Genomic DNA, 12594 nt, shown 5'->3' with positions numbered 1-12594 from the left:
GAGCTTGTAAGTGAGGCAACAAGCAAGAAGCAGATGTGGATGGGATATAATGTCAGTGATATAAACACTCTGGAAAATAGTTAAGCTGGGTAAGGGGATGGAGAGGGCTTGAAGATAAGTTGGGAATGAAAAGAGGGAAGGCTTGTGGTTGTCTGGTTCAGTGTAGAATTCCCAATGCCCAACACAATGCCTGGCATCCAAAAAGGACCTTGCAAATATTTGCTCATTGAGAATCATCTTGGTTCAAGTAGGCCTGAAGGAATGAAGGGTTGAATTAGGCTAATGCAGTGATGCTTGCTTCTCCCCAAGTTCCCTGACTGTATCTGGGACAGTGTGGTCTGCGTGTTTACCCAACATCCAATGGGAATCCACGTCAAACCTAAGTCCCTGTTAAAGTCTATGAGAGTCATACCTTTTGTGTGGTAGCCTTGCACACTTTCTTCTTAACCACCACAGGCCAAATAGCAACTAGTTGGTGAATGAAATATTTATGCTTTGGAGAAATCTTGATGTTCTAATCAGTTTCTATTTATATAATGATCAACTATGCCTATGAGGAGGAGGAGAGTTTTTTCTGTGATCTCTGTGCATCTAAGTGACTAATGAAGTCAATCTGGACTTGGCAGATTTTGCCACAACTTGGACAGACGTAGCACCCATGATGTCGTGTCACTTCTCAGCTTGCTGGTTGCCTTGTTCCCACTGCTGTGATCTCATGTTTGGCATTTTCCTTTCAAAGTGTCATCTTCCCATTTCGCATGGTCCCTCTGTGTGGCTCAGGCTTAAGGCGCTGTCTACCACTGGTCTTTCAACCAATCTTGTCTTCTTAAAGAATATTCTGAAGACCAAACATTCTGGTCTTTAGTTTGTTTTAATTTTGGAGGAGCTGAGGGGGTGGGAAGGGGAGAGGGGAATTCATGCTTTCGCAATTTTTTTCTTAATTTGAATGACAGAGCTGGACCGCGGGGCTGAGTTTGAATTGAGATTCAGACAGATTGGGTTCGTTCTCTGTAGTCTTGGTTAAAGAAAATTTGCACAGCACCAAGGAAATGAGCAAAAGAATGGTTCGGATTCTCTTCTGTGGACCCTAGCATACCTTTTCTTTTGTGCTGGCCCCACAACTCCCGTGAAACAGCATCTTTCCCTGCCCTGGGGGCCTCTTCTGGTTTTGCACTTTTATAGGAATTCATTGCTTTGTTTGTATCACTCTTTGGACCAAAAAAGCCGATCAAAGTCCATACTCTTAAGTTCACTTTGGCTCCAATCCCTGCTGTTTTGTCTGTCCCACCCCTTTCTGTGTATCACACTGTTTATCTCCACAACCAGATCTCAGAATCCCCAGCAGAAAATCACATAGTTTGTATCTGCCATTAACCAGCTTCCCCAACCACCCCATGCCCTAATCAGAGGCCTTCCGATAGTTGCTGCTCAGGGGTTTGGGTAAGAATAAGATCGGAAAGAAATGGAATATATTTCCAGCTTCACACGGTTTCCTTCAATCTTATCAGTTTGTAATTATATATTTACTTATCTTTTTACGTATTGACTGCTCTACCTTCCCTCCAGCAAGAAGCCTCATAAAGGCTGGAAAATGTGTCTGCTTTGTTGACCAAGGTATGCCTGATGCTGGCCAGAGTAAACATATTTAATGAATCTCTGTGGAATATAGGAGTGACTATAGAGAAGAAGGAGCTTATTCAGGGTGGATTTTCACTTACCCTTAAGAAGTGAAATGAAAGCAAACTTTGGTGGTTTTGTTTAACTGTGGGCAAATTGGTATGGACTGAGAAATTCAATTAACTGTATTCATCAATTTTTGTTTCTGGGCTAGAATCGTCAGACTGAGACCCGGAATTCTTGATTCCCTTTTGTGGCATTAAAAAAAAAAAAACCAACAAAAAACAACAAAAAAAAAACCAAAACAAAAAACCCAACCCAAACCTTGGCATATTACACCACCCAGATTTTTTTTCTTTGTCTCAAAGAAGGCTAAGCTGAACACTAGATTCCTTACCCAGCGCAACAATCAAAAACTCCCAAAACCTCAGCTGCCTTGGATGATGTCACAAAACCCTCAAGAATGCTCACTGCTGAGTTGGGCACAGGCCCAGCAAACACAATTCTTTCTGCCAGTTATTCAGGGTCTTTGACAGATTAGGTGGTCTTTCTTATTCTTTCTTCTTCCTCTCCTCCTCCTCCTCCTCCTCCTCCTCCTCCTCCTCCTTCTTCTTTTTTCAACCTCTGAAAAGGCAGTTCAGTTTACCTCTAAGCAAGACATTAGCTCTGACTGCCCCCAAATAACATTTTAATTAGAATCTCAGTCCAAACAAATGCCCAGCTTCTTTATTAACCCCAACAGTGTAATTTTTCAACCTCAGACTGATTCAGGGGGAAACTGTCTCACTCAAACTGCCATGCAATGGAACATGGCAGTTTTCCTCAACCAGTCTCTCTTCTGACCTTGATTTGAACCTTAATCTCTTCTACCCGCGTTTTCTTTATTAGCTGCTCATAGCTGTGGCACAAGACTAATTTTCCTGTTTTTAGACTACCAGTTTACAGAGGTATTTCACTCCCTCTTTGACTCCCAAAAGTAACCAAGATTTCATGGACCTCGTTGGGAAAGGGAAGGTAATACCCATTCTTCACATTTCTTTTTAGGTTTTGTAATTTACCGTAGCTGCTTTGCAAAATGTGCTGTAGAATTTTAGACTGTACCTGCTTTGCAAAATGTGCTGTAGAATTTTAGATTGTACTTTTGAGGCACAAAGTTTAGGTACAAAGAAATCATACACTTAATTGTCAGAAAAAACTAAAACAAAAAACAACCCTTCTAAATGATTACAAAAGACTTTCCATCAATAGACAGGTCCACTCTCATAAAGTGAAAACTAAGGCTATTACCCGAGTAATTTAGGCAAACACAATATGTTTTTTTTTTATTAGAAATCTCTAATCTTTTGGGGGAGATACAAATTATCCAGATAATTGCTTCAATTCCTTCATTTTTATGCTGAAGTATAATCAATGAGTAATGACAGAGAAAATCATTTTTTCTCAATTGTATACGTCTGCATTTTTTGACGTTGGTAAAATGATCCAAATTAAAAAGAAAAAAAAAGGCACCCTTTTCAATAACAATGAAAAAAACGTGTTTATTTGGAGTATACCTTAATATAGCAGAACTATGTAGGTAGAAAAACAGTGCTTATGATCGTGTGCTCAATTAGATTTATTATAGGTTTTTGTACTTTTTGGCATTAGCATGAAAGCATATTGGTTATTAGTTTTTATAACCTAATTGGAGGCTTTGTATCTAGTTACCCCTCTGTTCTCAGCTTCATACAATAGTTTGTTGATTGCAAAAATTACATTTCTGTGACTTTAAAGTCCTAGAACTAGGTCTGCCACTGCAAGTTGGGGATTCAGCCTGGTGTTTGGAGGGCAGGGACCATGTGCCCTCTGGGTGTGAGGGGGTAGGCAGCTGGGAACAATTGTCTGTCCCCCGCGGTGTTCAGTGGCATTAGCAGCACGTTGGCATGATAAACTTTGCCTTCATTTCACTGGCTCAAACAATTAGTGGGATTGAATCAGAGTTCTCCCAGATCATAGTTTATTATATGTTATTAAATTCCATTATTCAAGAAGTTGCCGCTCTGATTATAAAACTTCCCAGCATATCCTGCAAAGCCCTCATCTCCATCCCTGGCGCATTTCCTTTTACATTTATCTTTTGCTTCTCTGATAGACAAGCTTTTTTTTCTCTCTCTCTCTCTTTCTTTTTCTTTCCCCTTGGTACTTATTTAAAGAGCTAAGAGCTAATTTGAAAATACATCTATGAAAGGACAACAAAAATGAGATGTGAAAAAAAATGGGTGAAGATTCTTAATTAGTCCATTATTTGACACGCACGATTTAACATGGTATGCTTAGCATTGTGCATTCCCCAAAAGAACAAGGCTCTTTTTTTTTTTTTTTTTATCCCAATCTTTAACTCCCTCTCATTCATTATATCCCTTCTTGTCACTTTCCATTAGCCGATCATGACATCCTTTGCTGGAAGGGCGAGCAAGCAGATTACTTCCAAACTGGTGTAAGTGACACTCAAAAGACTGGCCTAAAGGGGGTTCTGTGATAGCAACAAGCTCTTCAGCCCCTGGAGTTGGAGAATGTCATTTCAATAATATATTGGAGTCCATTGTCACATCCTTTCTGTAGCAACTTGGCAACTCCCCAGAAGTGGCAGGAATGGTTCTTCTACCGTGATAGAATCTAATGTTACCACTGTTGCTGATGATAGAAATAATAATAATAATAAATTATTATTATGAAGAATTATTTATAAGTATATAAATAATAAAAATCATTATTATTACTATTTACTTAGCCAGTCTAACCCTTCATCTTGCATTTTGCATTTTACAGATGAGGAAACTGAGGATCAAAGTAGCTAAATAAATTGTCCATGCTCCCACAGCTGATAAGTAGCAGAGCTGGGATTCTAATTGTGAGGTCTGATAGACTCCAGGCTATGCCTCTTACTGTTAGAGCAGGTTACACATAACACACCAACTTTTAGGAAACGTCACCATGTCTCCCTAAGTCTAAAAGAGTAAAGAGATGATCAACAGAGCATTCATTTTAACGCAACTGAAAAATAACCTGTCACCAGGCACTTTCGAACGAGGGTGGAGAGGACTGAATGAAGCAGCCAGGGATGAAACACACATGCGCAAATGGTGCTGACTAAGAAGAAAAGGGAAAGTCTGAGGCTCTGATCAGGTCAGCCCTGGAGATGCAAACTGTTCCCAGCGCATCTTTCCTGCCCCCAACAAGCCCTCTCTTACCCTCAAAAGCCCGACCCTGGGAATCATCCTCAGCCTTGGAAGGGCACCGGCCCAGGAAGAGCTGAGTGGTTGCAGATAACAAGTCACAATGAACTCTGATCCGAACAGCCCTGGGACCAGTCCCGGCTGTCGCTCATGCCTCATACCGGCGTCCAGCCTTCTACGCTCCTCTGTTCCTGAGAAAACATGTTTCCTTCATTCACCAAATTTTAGCCTCTTTCCTGCATTAAGCATGTTTTATCTTCTTTTCCCACCAATCTTTGAAATATTTTCATTATAAAATAGAGAATAGGGAAATACAGGTCAATACATTAAATAAAAGTTACCTGTTTTTCTACTAGCAGGAGAAAATTGGTAGTCCTATGGTGTATGTCTGTTTTGTTTAAGATATTCATTCATTCATTCATTCATTCATTCATTCATTTATATGTATATAGTAGGCAGTAAAACAGGGCAGACTCTGAAATCGGACCACCCATCTTTAAATGTAGACACTGCCACCAGCCGTGGGACCTAACCTCTCTGGACCCTAGTTTTCTTGTATGTCAAGTACCACCCTCAAAATGCTGTTGTGACAATGATCTGATGTGTGTGAAGTAGCTGGACCATGGGGAATCACTTCCTGCATTTAGTTGCGGTTACATACACGTTCGTCAATGTTCTTGCTCTGTTTCTGACCATGCTCCAGCCTCCTTGATTCCAAGCCTGTAGCTAACTTCATCCTCAGCCACGATTCTGTCCCTTTTCAGTCCGTTTGGTGTGATCAGCTTCCCCCTTACACCTCATCGGCGATTTTCCCGGTCTCAGTTCCTGTCCGTTTAACCCCAACTCTTAAGTAGGCATCACCAGCCTCTTTTCCTCACTATGTGATGGACGCATTTCTGCCTGGGTGCCCTGCTTGCTCTGCCCGAAACCAAGGCAAAGCCTGAGCTCAGCCTTCCTTGTTCCCATCTGGTTGGAAATCCTTGAAGTGAGTGCAGATGGAGGCAATATCACGAGTTTGTGATCATAAAGACAGCAGCAACATCAACCCACAATCTGGGGGCCTCTGGAACGTCATTGAAAAACTAGCGTCCAGACGTATAGACATACTCAATGCCAAAGCAAGTGTATTTGTAATCATTTTAAATGTAAAAACTCATTTTAAATGTCAATGTAAAAAACAATCATTTTAAATGTAAAAAAGAAGGTAATTATGAATGATTTTTTTTCATCTTCCCTTTAAAAGCCCTCTGTTGTCAAGGCCACCTTCTCAATGATGTTTGTACTTCTGAGAAGGGGGAAAATATGTGTGTATGTATGTATGTATATTTTAACTGGGGGGAGGGGGAGTAGTGCATGTGCTGGGAGAGCGGTCGGCTGGTGGCAGGAATGGGGAAGAGAGAATTATATTTAATGAAACTGGGAGTTCACATGGACCTTTCAGACTTAAAAAAAAGTGTTGATTTTTACATGCCAAAGTCTTGAAAGGGGCTTGACGGCTCACGGCTTTGGTGTATTTTTCCAGACGGCAGATGCCATTTTGTGTTTTGCATAAACTGACTAAATTTGCTTGCTCTTTGTACGTATTTCAGAGGCAACCATTCTTTGCTTTCAATAGGACAGAAGAACTCCTTGGCACTGGAACCCTCCTGGTCCAGTGAGGGAGGGATGAGGGTCGCTCGTGTATGAGGATACACGGCCATCATCCAAAACTTCCCAGTTCAGGTGGAAGGAAGAGGTTGGACAAGAACTTGGCATCCTCGTTGCCCAAAGGATGGTTCGGACGGTGTGAGTGAGTCACAGAAGGTAAGCTATGCTCAAGAACTTTCAAAAGTTATTTTTCCGGTTTGTCCATTCTTATCTCCATGGAGGACAAATAGGTTCGTTACGCTTTTATTCCAACTCCTCTACGTCTTGCAATAGCTAGTTGTGCGATCCTGTAATTTAATAACTCTGTGCTTCAGTTTCTGCAAAAAAAAAAAATTAGGATGATAGTAATAAATAACTCATCTCTTAGGATTGTTGTGAAGATTCCATGAGTTAATCCGCGTAAAGGTTTCTGAACCGCGTCTGGCATATAGCAAGTGTTCAAGAAATGCCGATAATTATTGTTATTATGATTCATTTCTGTGGAAGTTTGCATTTTTGCCTTTATTTTCTGATGATTGACCGGTCCAGTTCCCATGGCCATTCTGCTAATTCTTTGGGTTGGTTTTATGGAAATAGACTGGTAACAGAGTGGTTAAGCTATTGGCTTTGCTGTCGAACAGAATCAAGTTGAAGTTCTTGAAGTAACAATCAATAGCTGTATCTCCTCAAGAAGTGACTTAACTTCTCCAGGCCTCAGTTTCTTCATCTATAAAATAGGGATGCCAATAATCATACCTGCCTCATAACGTGACAGTGGTTGAACATTATCTGGCAAAGATGTAAAAGCATGTTGGTATTGTTATTATTTTTTGCCACCCCAAATATACCGAATAGCTCACTTATAGTCAAAAGTGCCTCTAGGAGCTTGTTAGGACCCCAGGGCTCTAGTTTCATGGCAGCTGCCTCACCAGAAAAGAGAGCAAACACAGAAATAGAAAGATGCTGTGAGGCCACGACTTTACTGGGACTCTTTGCCACATAATGACACAGATTTGAGAATCAAGGCTTGCTCAACATGGATTCCAACTGAAGTTAGAAAAATCCAATTTCTGAGCAGACCAATCCCAACTCTTTACATTGGGGGGTATTCCAAAGGATGGGAACTATTGGGATAGGACCGCAGCCTTATTTTTCTGTCCTAAACCCCCCACCCCCACCCCCGGCCCACAGAGCCAGGTAGATTGTAAGGAAGCATTAGTGACCCGTGCTGGTTACGTTTCATGGAGGCGTCTGGCTTTTGCCACATTATAAATATTTACGTTTCCCATTTTCGAAAATGTTTGTTTATTTCTTCCTTAAAGCTGCAAATGGATAAAAGTTGTGACTGCAAGAAACCCCTCTAGAGTCGTGTTATTGAAAACAGTTATTGAAAACCGTCTAGATCACACATGCCACTTTCCTCCAGCAGTGACAGGTAGTCTCCATTAATAACTGAATAAAGAGAAAAACAAAGCTTTTACCCTGAAGCTACTACAAAACCTGAAACAACCCGAAGAACATGGAACAAGGAAGTCTGAAAAGCATCACCAAACTCGCAGATACTTTGTTGGCTCTGTGAGGGTTTTTTGACCGCCCCTTCCTGCCGCTGCTGCGTCACTTCCCACAGTGAGGATAAGAGGGGACTTGAGTTGGGAGAAAAGGCACAGGAATGACTTCCTTTCTCAATTCAGACAAGACAGCAGCTCCACTTTTTGTTCCTGACCTTACGCTTAGAAATTTCTCAGAGAGTGGAATGCCACGATTCGTTACCATTAGCGGGAAAATAAGAGGGGAAGGTAAGAGCAAACAAAAGACAAAAGAAAGTGCATGTCAAAAGAAAAAGAGAAGTTGGAAAGAGCACAGAGCTATATTGTTAACAAGGGGGAAAGAAAGTACAAAGCAGCCAACAAACGAAAGAAACGTCCCAGTCCTGTGCCAGAGGTGGCTAACTGGCCAATGAAGATTCATCCTCCCCTTCTGCCAGGTGGAGGTGTTTCTGGGATGTCAGCAGGAGACTACATTTCCCAGCCTCTCTTGTGGTGATGTGGGACCATGTGACCAGTTCTTATCAGGGGAGTATGAGCTGAAATTCAAGAGATATGTGTCACATGGGGGTTCAGTGAAGACTGTGATAGTTTCTCCGTTCTGTCTCTGTCTCTCTGTCTCTGTCCCTCTCTGTCTCTCCATCTTCTGGCTAGATAACGCCAGGGCGGTCTTGATGTCCCCCATGCCTGGAGCCATTACAGGGAAGGAATATGGATTCCTGAATCACTGCTTAGAGAAGAGCAGCCCAGAACAGCTGCCCAACCGGGAATATCCACATTGGACGTTTTTGTGAGTGAGACATCAGTGTCCATATGTGAAGCCGCTGAGCTTTTAGGGATTGTTTGTTATACCAGCAATCATTACTTACCTTGACTAATACAGAAATTGCTACCAGAAGGGAGCTCTAGAAGCAGTTGCTTTTTCTTCTCGCCTTTGCTTAAAGACCAGTTAATTATTTCCTGATATCCTCTTTTTCTTCTATTATGTTGTCAACAGCAGCCAATAACAACCAACGCATGCTATTTTTCACCTACGAGCTCCAGAGTCACATGGTCTGACTTCCAAGTTACGAAAAGCAGCAGTTTTGCCCGGTATTTTTCCACTGCATGATATGGATCTGCAGCCATCCAGACTAATACATCTGCTTCTGGCACCTTGACCGCAAAGTCAACGCCACATATATTAGGGTCTTGTTACAGGACACCAGATCGGGTACTGAAGAGAATAGTCAAGTTTATTCAGGAAAATAGAAGTCTCTTGCGGCAGATGCAATGAACTGTGTTCACCAAATGATTTCTTTTCCCCGGGCACAGGAGAAGACCACAATCCCCTCTCCTTTGCAAGTTAATTGGGGCCAGAGGACCAGTTCTTTGTAAGGGAGTGTATGCAGAAGTACTGTGCCTCCTTTGGTCCACGGAGTTAAGAGTGTGTGTACGTTTCCCCTGTTTCTGTCTCCTCTTCTTCCATAGGGATCTTGCAGGACATGTGTTCCGGATGGTGTGGCTACAAGATAGAAGCCACTCAGCCTGCAACGTGAACAAGAAATAACCTGTATTTTGTCATATTCTCCAGGGTTGGGGAGTTGTTTGTTACGAAACATACCTACCGCATTCTGCCTGTACTCAGAGTGTTTCATCAGGGAGGAATTCAGTGCAAGGAATTCGAGGACACCAAAACCAGAATCCCTGGGAGAGCCAGGAATGAAGGGAAATCTGAAGTGAAGGCACCACCAGGATGTCAGCCTGCCACCGATGATCTCAGCTCCCTGCAGCACTGATGGGGGAGAGGCCTAGGAAGAAGCCCTGAAGCTGACACGGAGCCCCCCCCCCCCCCGTGTCTGCAGTCTGTTAGTGCCCACACACCTGCTTGTAGCTACAGATAGAGAAAAATGGCTTTTGCCTCCCGCCTCCAATGATTGCAAGAGCATCTCTCAGTGGGAGGTAGTACCGAAAACTCTACTGCCAAAGGAGCCTGGGGATGTCATCGCCAGGCTTTCAGCCATTATGGCACAGAGGACAGAGGTGGTGCCTCCTGAGTCTCAACAAAAAGTGTCAGGCACAAATGCTCCTCGTCCTTCCCATAAGAAATCCAAATGGTCATCCCTCCATAACCCATTTTCTCTTGACTCTTGAGGGCAGATCTTACTCCATTCTTTATCCCCCGATGCCAGACAAGACCAAACAAAAAAATTGTTCTGAAGTGATTTGGATGGAATGACAACAGAATGAGTAGCAAATCAGAAAGTTGTCTCCGTGTATTTATGTTAGATTTCAAGGTCTCGTGTCCATGGAATCTGATGATTCTCCCTAATGACTGCCCTAGTTTCTTCCCTGGCTTAAGCTCTTTCCTCTCCTGGTCTGCTCAGAGGGAAGAGCTTCTTGTTCAACAAGTGACCTTAAGCTTGAGCTCTGGATCCTGTCCACATAGCCAAAAAGAGGAGGCTTTGATAATGGGTCTGGTAGAGGCTGTCTATATTCTCTCTCTCTCTCTCTCTCTCTCTCTCTCACACACACACACACACACCCACCCACACACACACACACACGTTTTAAACTGAAGTATCAAGTTGGTTGTGCAGAGTTAGTCCAAGTATTTCCGTATTTTATCCACTTGGTCTGAACATGACTTTTGTGCTCTGGCAGAGCTAGGACATCTTTGGGAAGGTGAGGTTTATGAGTTCATATTGGGGCAGGGTGGGGAGTATTGTGTAAGTGAGGAGAGGGTGGGGTAGACTCGGGTGTTAGCCCGAGAAAAAGATACTCAGGAAAGGGAAGGCCAGACCTTGATGTGGTTTTACCTAGAAAGGCACCAAGTTAAAACTCTGTGGAAGATTAAAGACATCCTCTTGATATTTTCATTTTCCTCATCAAAAAAGGGTAAGACTATTGTGCCTATGGTAAAAATAATAGTAGAATGACTCAGACTTATTTACAACCATCAAAGAAATGGAAGATATGGATCATGTCACTAATTAATCTTTTTATCATTATAAAGTGGTGACTGTATCTAGCTGAAGCGTTGTGTGCATAATAGCACAATTATGGGGGATGTGATGATGTAATAGCGGCTAGTGCCCAGTATTTAGCCTCTCTTTTCCATTCCCACCCACCATGATCTCTGGCTATATTTAGTTGTTTTACACAGTGTACCTGGAGCAAAGTCTATTTTACAAAATTAAAAGAATGGAGAGAAGAGATAGAGTCTTCACAGAAAAACCAGGCTCCACAAAATCTGTTTCCCTTGGTTACTCATGTTCCTTCTTGGTTAATATATTTTCTTCTACTTTGCACCCAGAATCATGGATGGAACACAATCATGAGTTTATTTTGTGTAAAGGGAAGTAGAGCATTGAGCAATCATCTAATGAATGCAGTCAAGATGGTTAGTGAATCTGGAAAATTCCACTCTCAAAAAAAAAATTACTTTCTCTACTCTGTAGCAGATTTCCTCTTGGCCTTAATTATCCACAGAGTTGTCCAATTTTCTGATAGTCTTTACCATTGTTGACATCACCTTAATAATTTATTTAATGGATTTATTTGGGTTCATTTGGGAAGCCTTTATTCGAAGTGGCTGCCTTTATAAATCATTCAATAAGCATTGAACACTATTCCAGTTATCTGTTGCTGTGTCATAAACTACCCCCAAACCTGGTGACTTAAGGAGACACTTCATTATTATCATTCTTGATTCTTACGGTTGATGGGCTCAGCCGAGCAGCTCTTGCTTGAGTCCCTCATATGGATGAAGTCTGATGGTAGCTGAGGCTGGAGTCAGCTAACTGTTTCCTTATTCATGTCTGGCTTCGGGCTCCTCGGGAATCTTTTTTGCTCCCCATAGTTAGCTTGGGTTTCCTCAGAGCCTGTTGGTCTCTTGGTAATCAGCCTTCTTACGTGACCGGCTTCCTCATGTGCAAGTGTTCTCAAATCCAGGTGCAAGTTGCAAAGCCTCTTAAGACCTAGCTTTGGAAGTCATGCGGGTGACTTCTACTTTCTGCTTGTTGAAGCAGTCACCAGCCATCCCAGATTCTAAGAGATGGAGAAATGGAGTCCACTCACAGTAGGGGAATGGCTTGTGCATTCAAAGAAGGAAAGAATTGATGGCGGTCATCTTAATGACAAGCCACTACAATTATCTACTACGCAGCAGGTACTATGATGGATACTGGAGAAATGTGTTGAGCTAAACAGGCACAGCCTCTGCCCTTGTGGAGATTCAAATCCATCTTAACTTTAGGTTAACTTGACAGTTTCCACAATCCACTGCTGAGCAGTGCCAAGTGTATTTGGCTATTAAACTGGTAAGCACTAATAGGATAATTTGTGGCCTGGTCATTAGCTGCCTTTCTCAATAACCAAACTGAATGGAATTTGTGATTATCTTATCCATAGCTTGGTGATCAATTTGATGAGCTGACTGATCCATGCATTCTTTTTTTTTTTAATTAAAAAATTTTTTAAATGTTTATTTATTTTTGAGAGACAGAGAGAGACAGAGTGTGAGTGGGGGAGGGGCAGAGAGAGATAGAAAGACACAGAATCTGAAGAGGCTCCAGGCTCTGAGCCATCAGCACAGAGCCCGACGCAGGGCT

The 12594-nt window shown here is 42.2% G+C and overlaps 1 protein-coding gene across 1 annotated transcript in view; it reads left to right on the top strand.

The window, feature by feature from the left end:
* The window catches only part of LOC128312987 (basic proline-rich protein-like), a 110785-nt gene that overhangs the window by 11222 nt on the left and 86969 nt on the right, over window positions 1–12594 (top strand). Inside the window, exon 4 of the mRNA XM_053209156.1 lies at window positions 6448–6635. Within this exon, the coding sequence (XP_053065131.1) occupies window positions 6448–6518 (71 nt within the window). The 3' untranslated portion in view covers window positions 6519–6635. The remainder of the gene's footprint in view (window positions 1–6447; window positions 6636–12594) is intronic.

This window comes from Acinonyx jubatus, chromosome E4 (genome assembly GCF_027475565.1).
Source record: "Acinonyx jubatus isolate Ajub_Pintada_27869175 chromosome E4, VMU_Ajub_asm_v1.0, whole genome shotgun sequence".
In the NCBI taxonomy this organism is placed as follows: domain Eukaryota; kingdom Metazoa; phylum Chordata; class Mammalia; order Carnivora; family Felidae; genus Acinonyx; species Acinonyx jubatus.
This window is presented reverse-complemented; position numbering and strand designations above follow the sequence as displayed.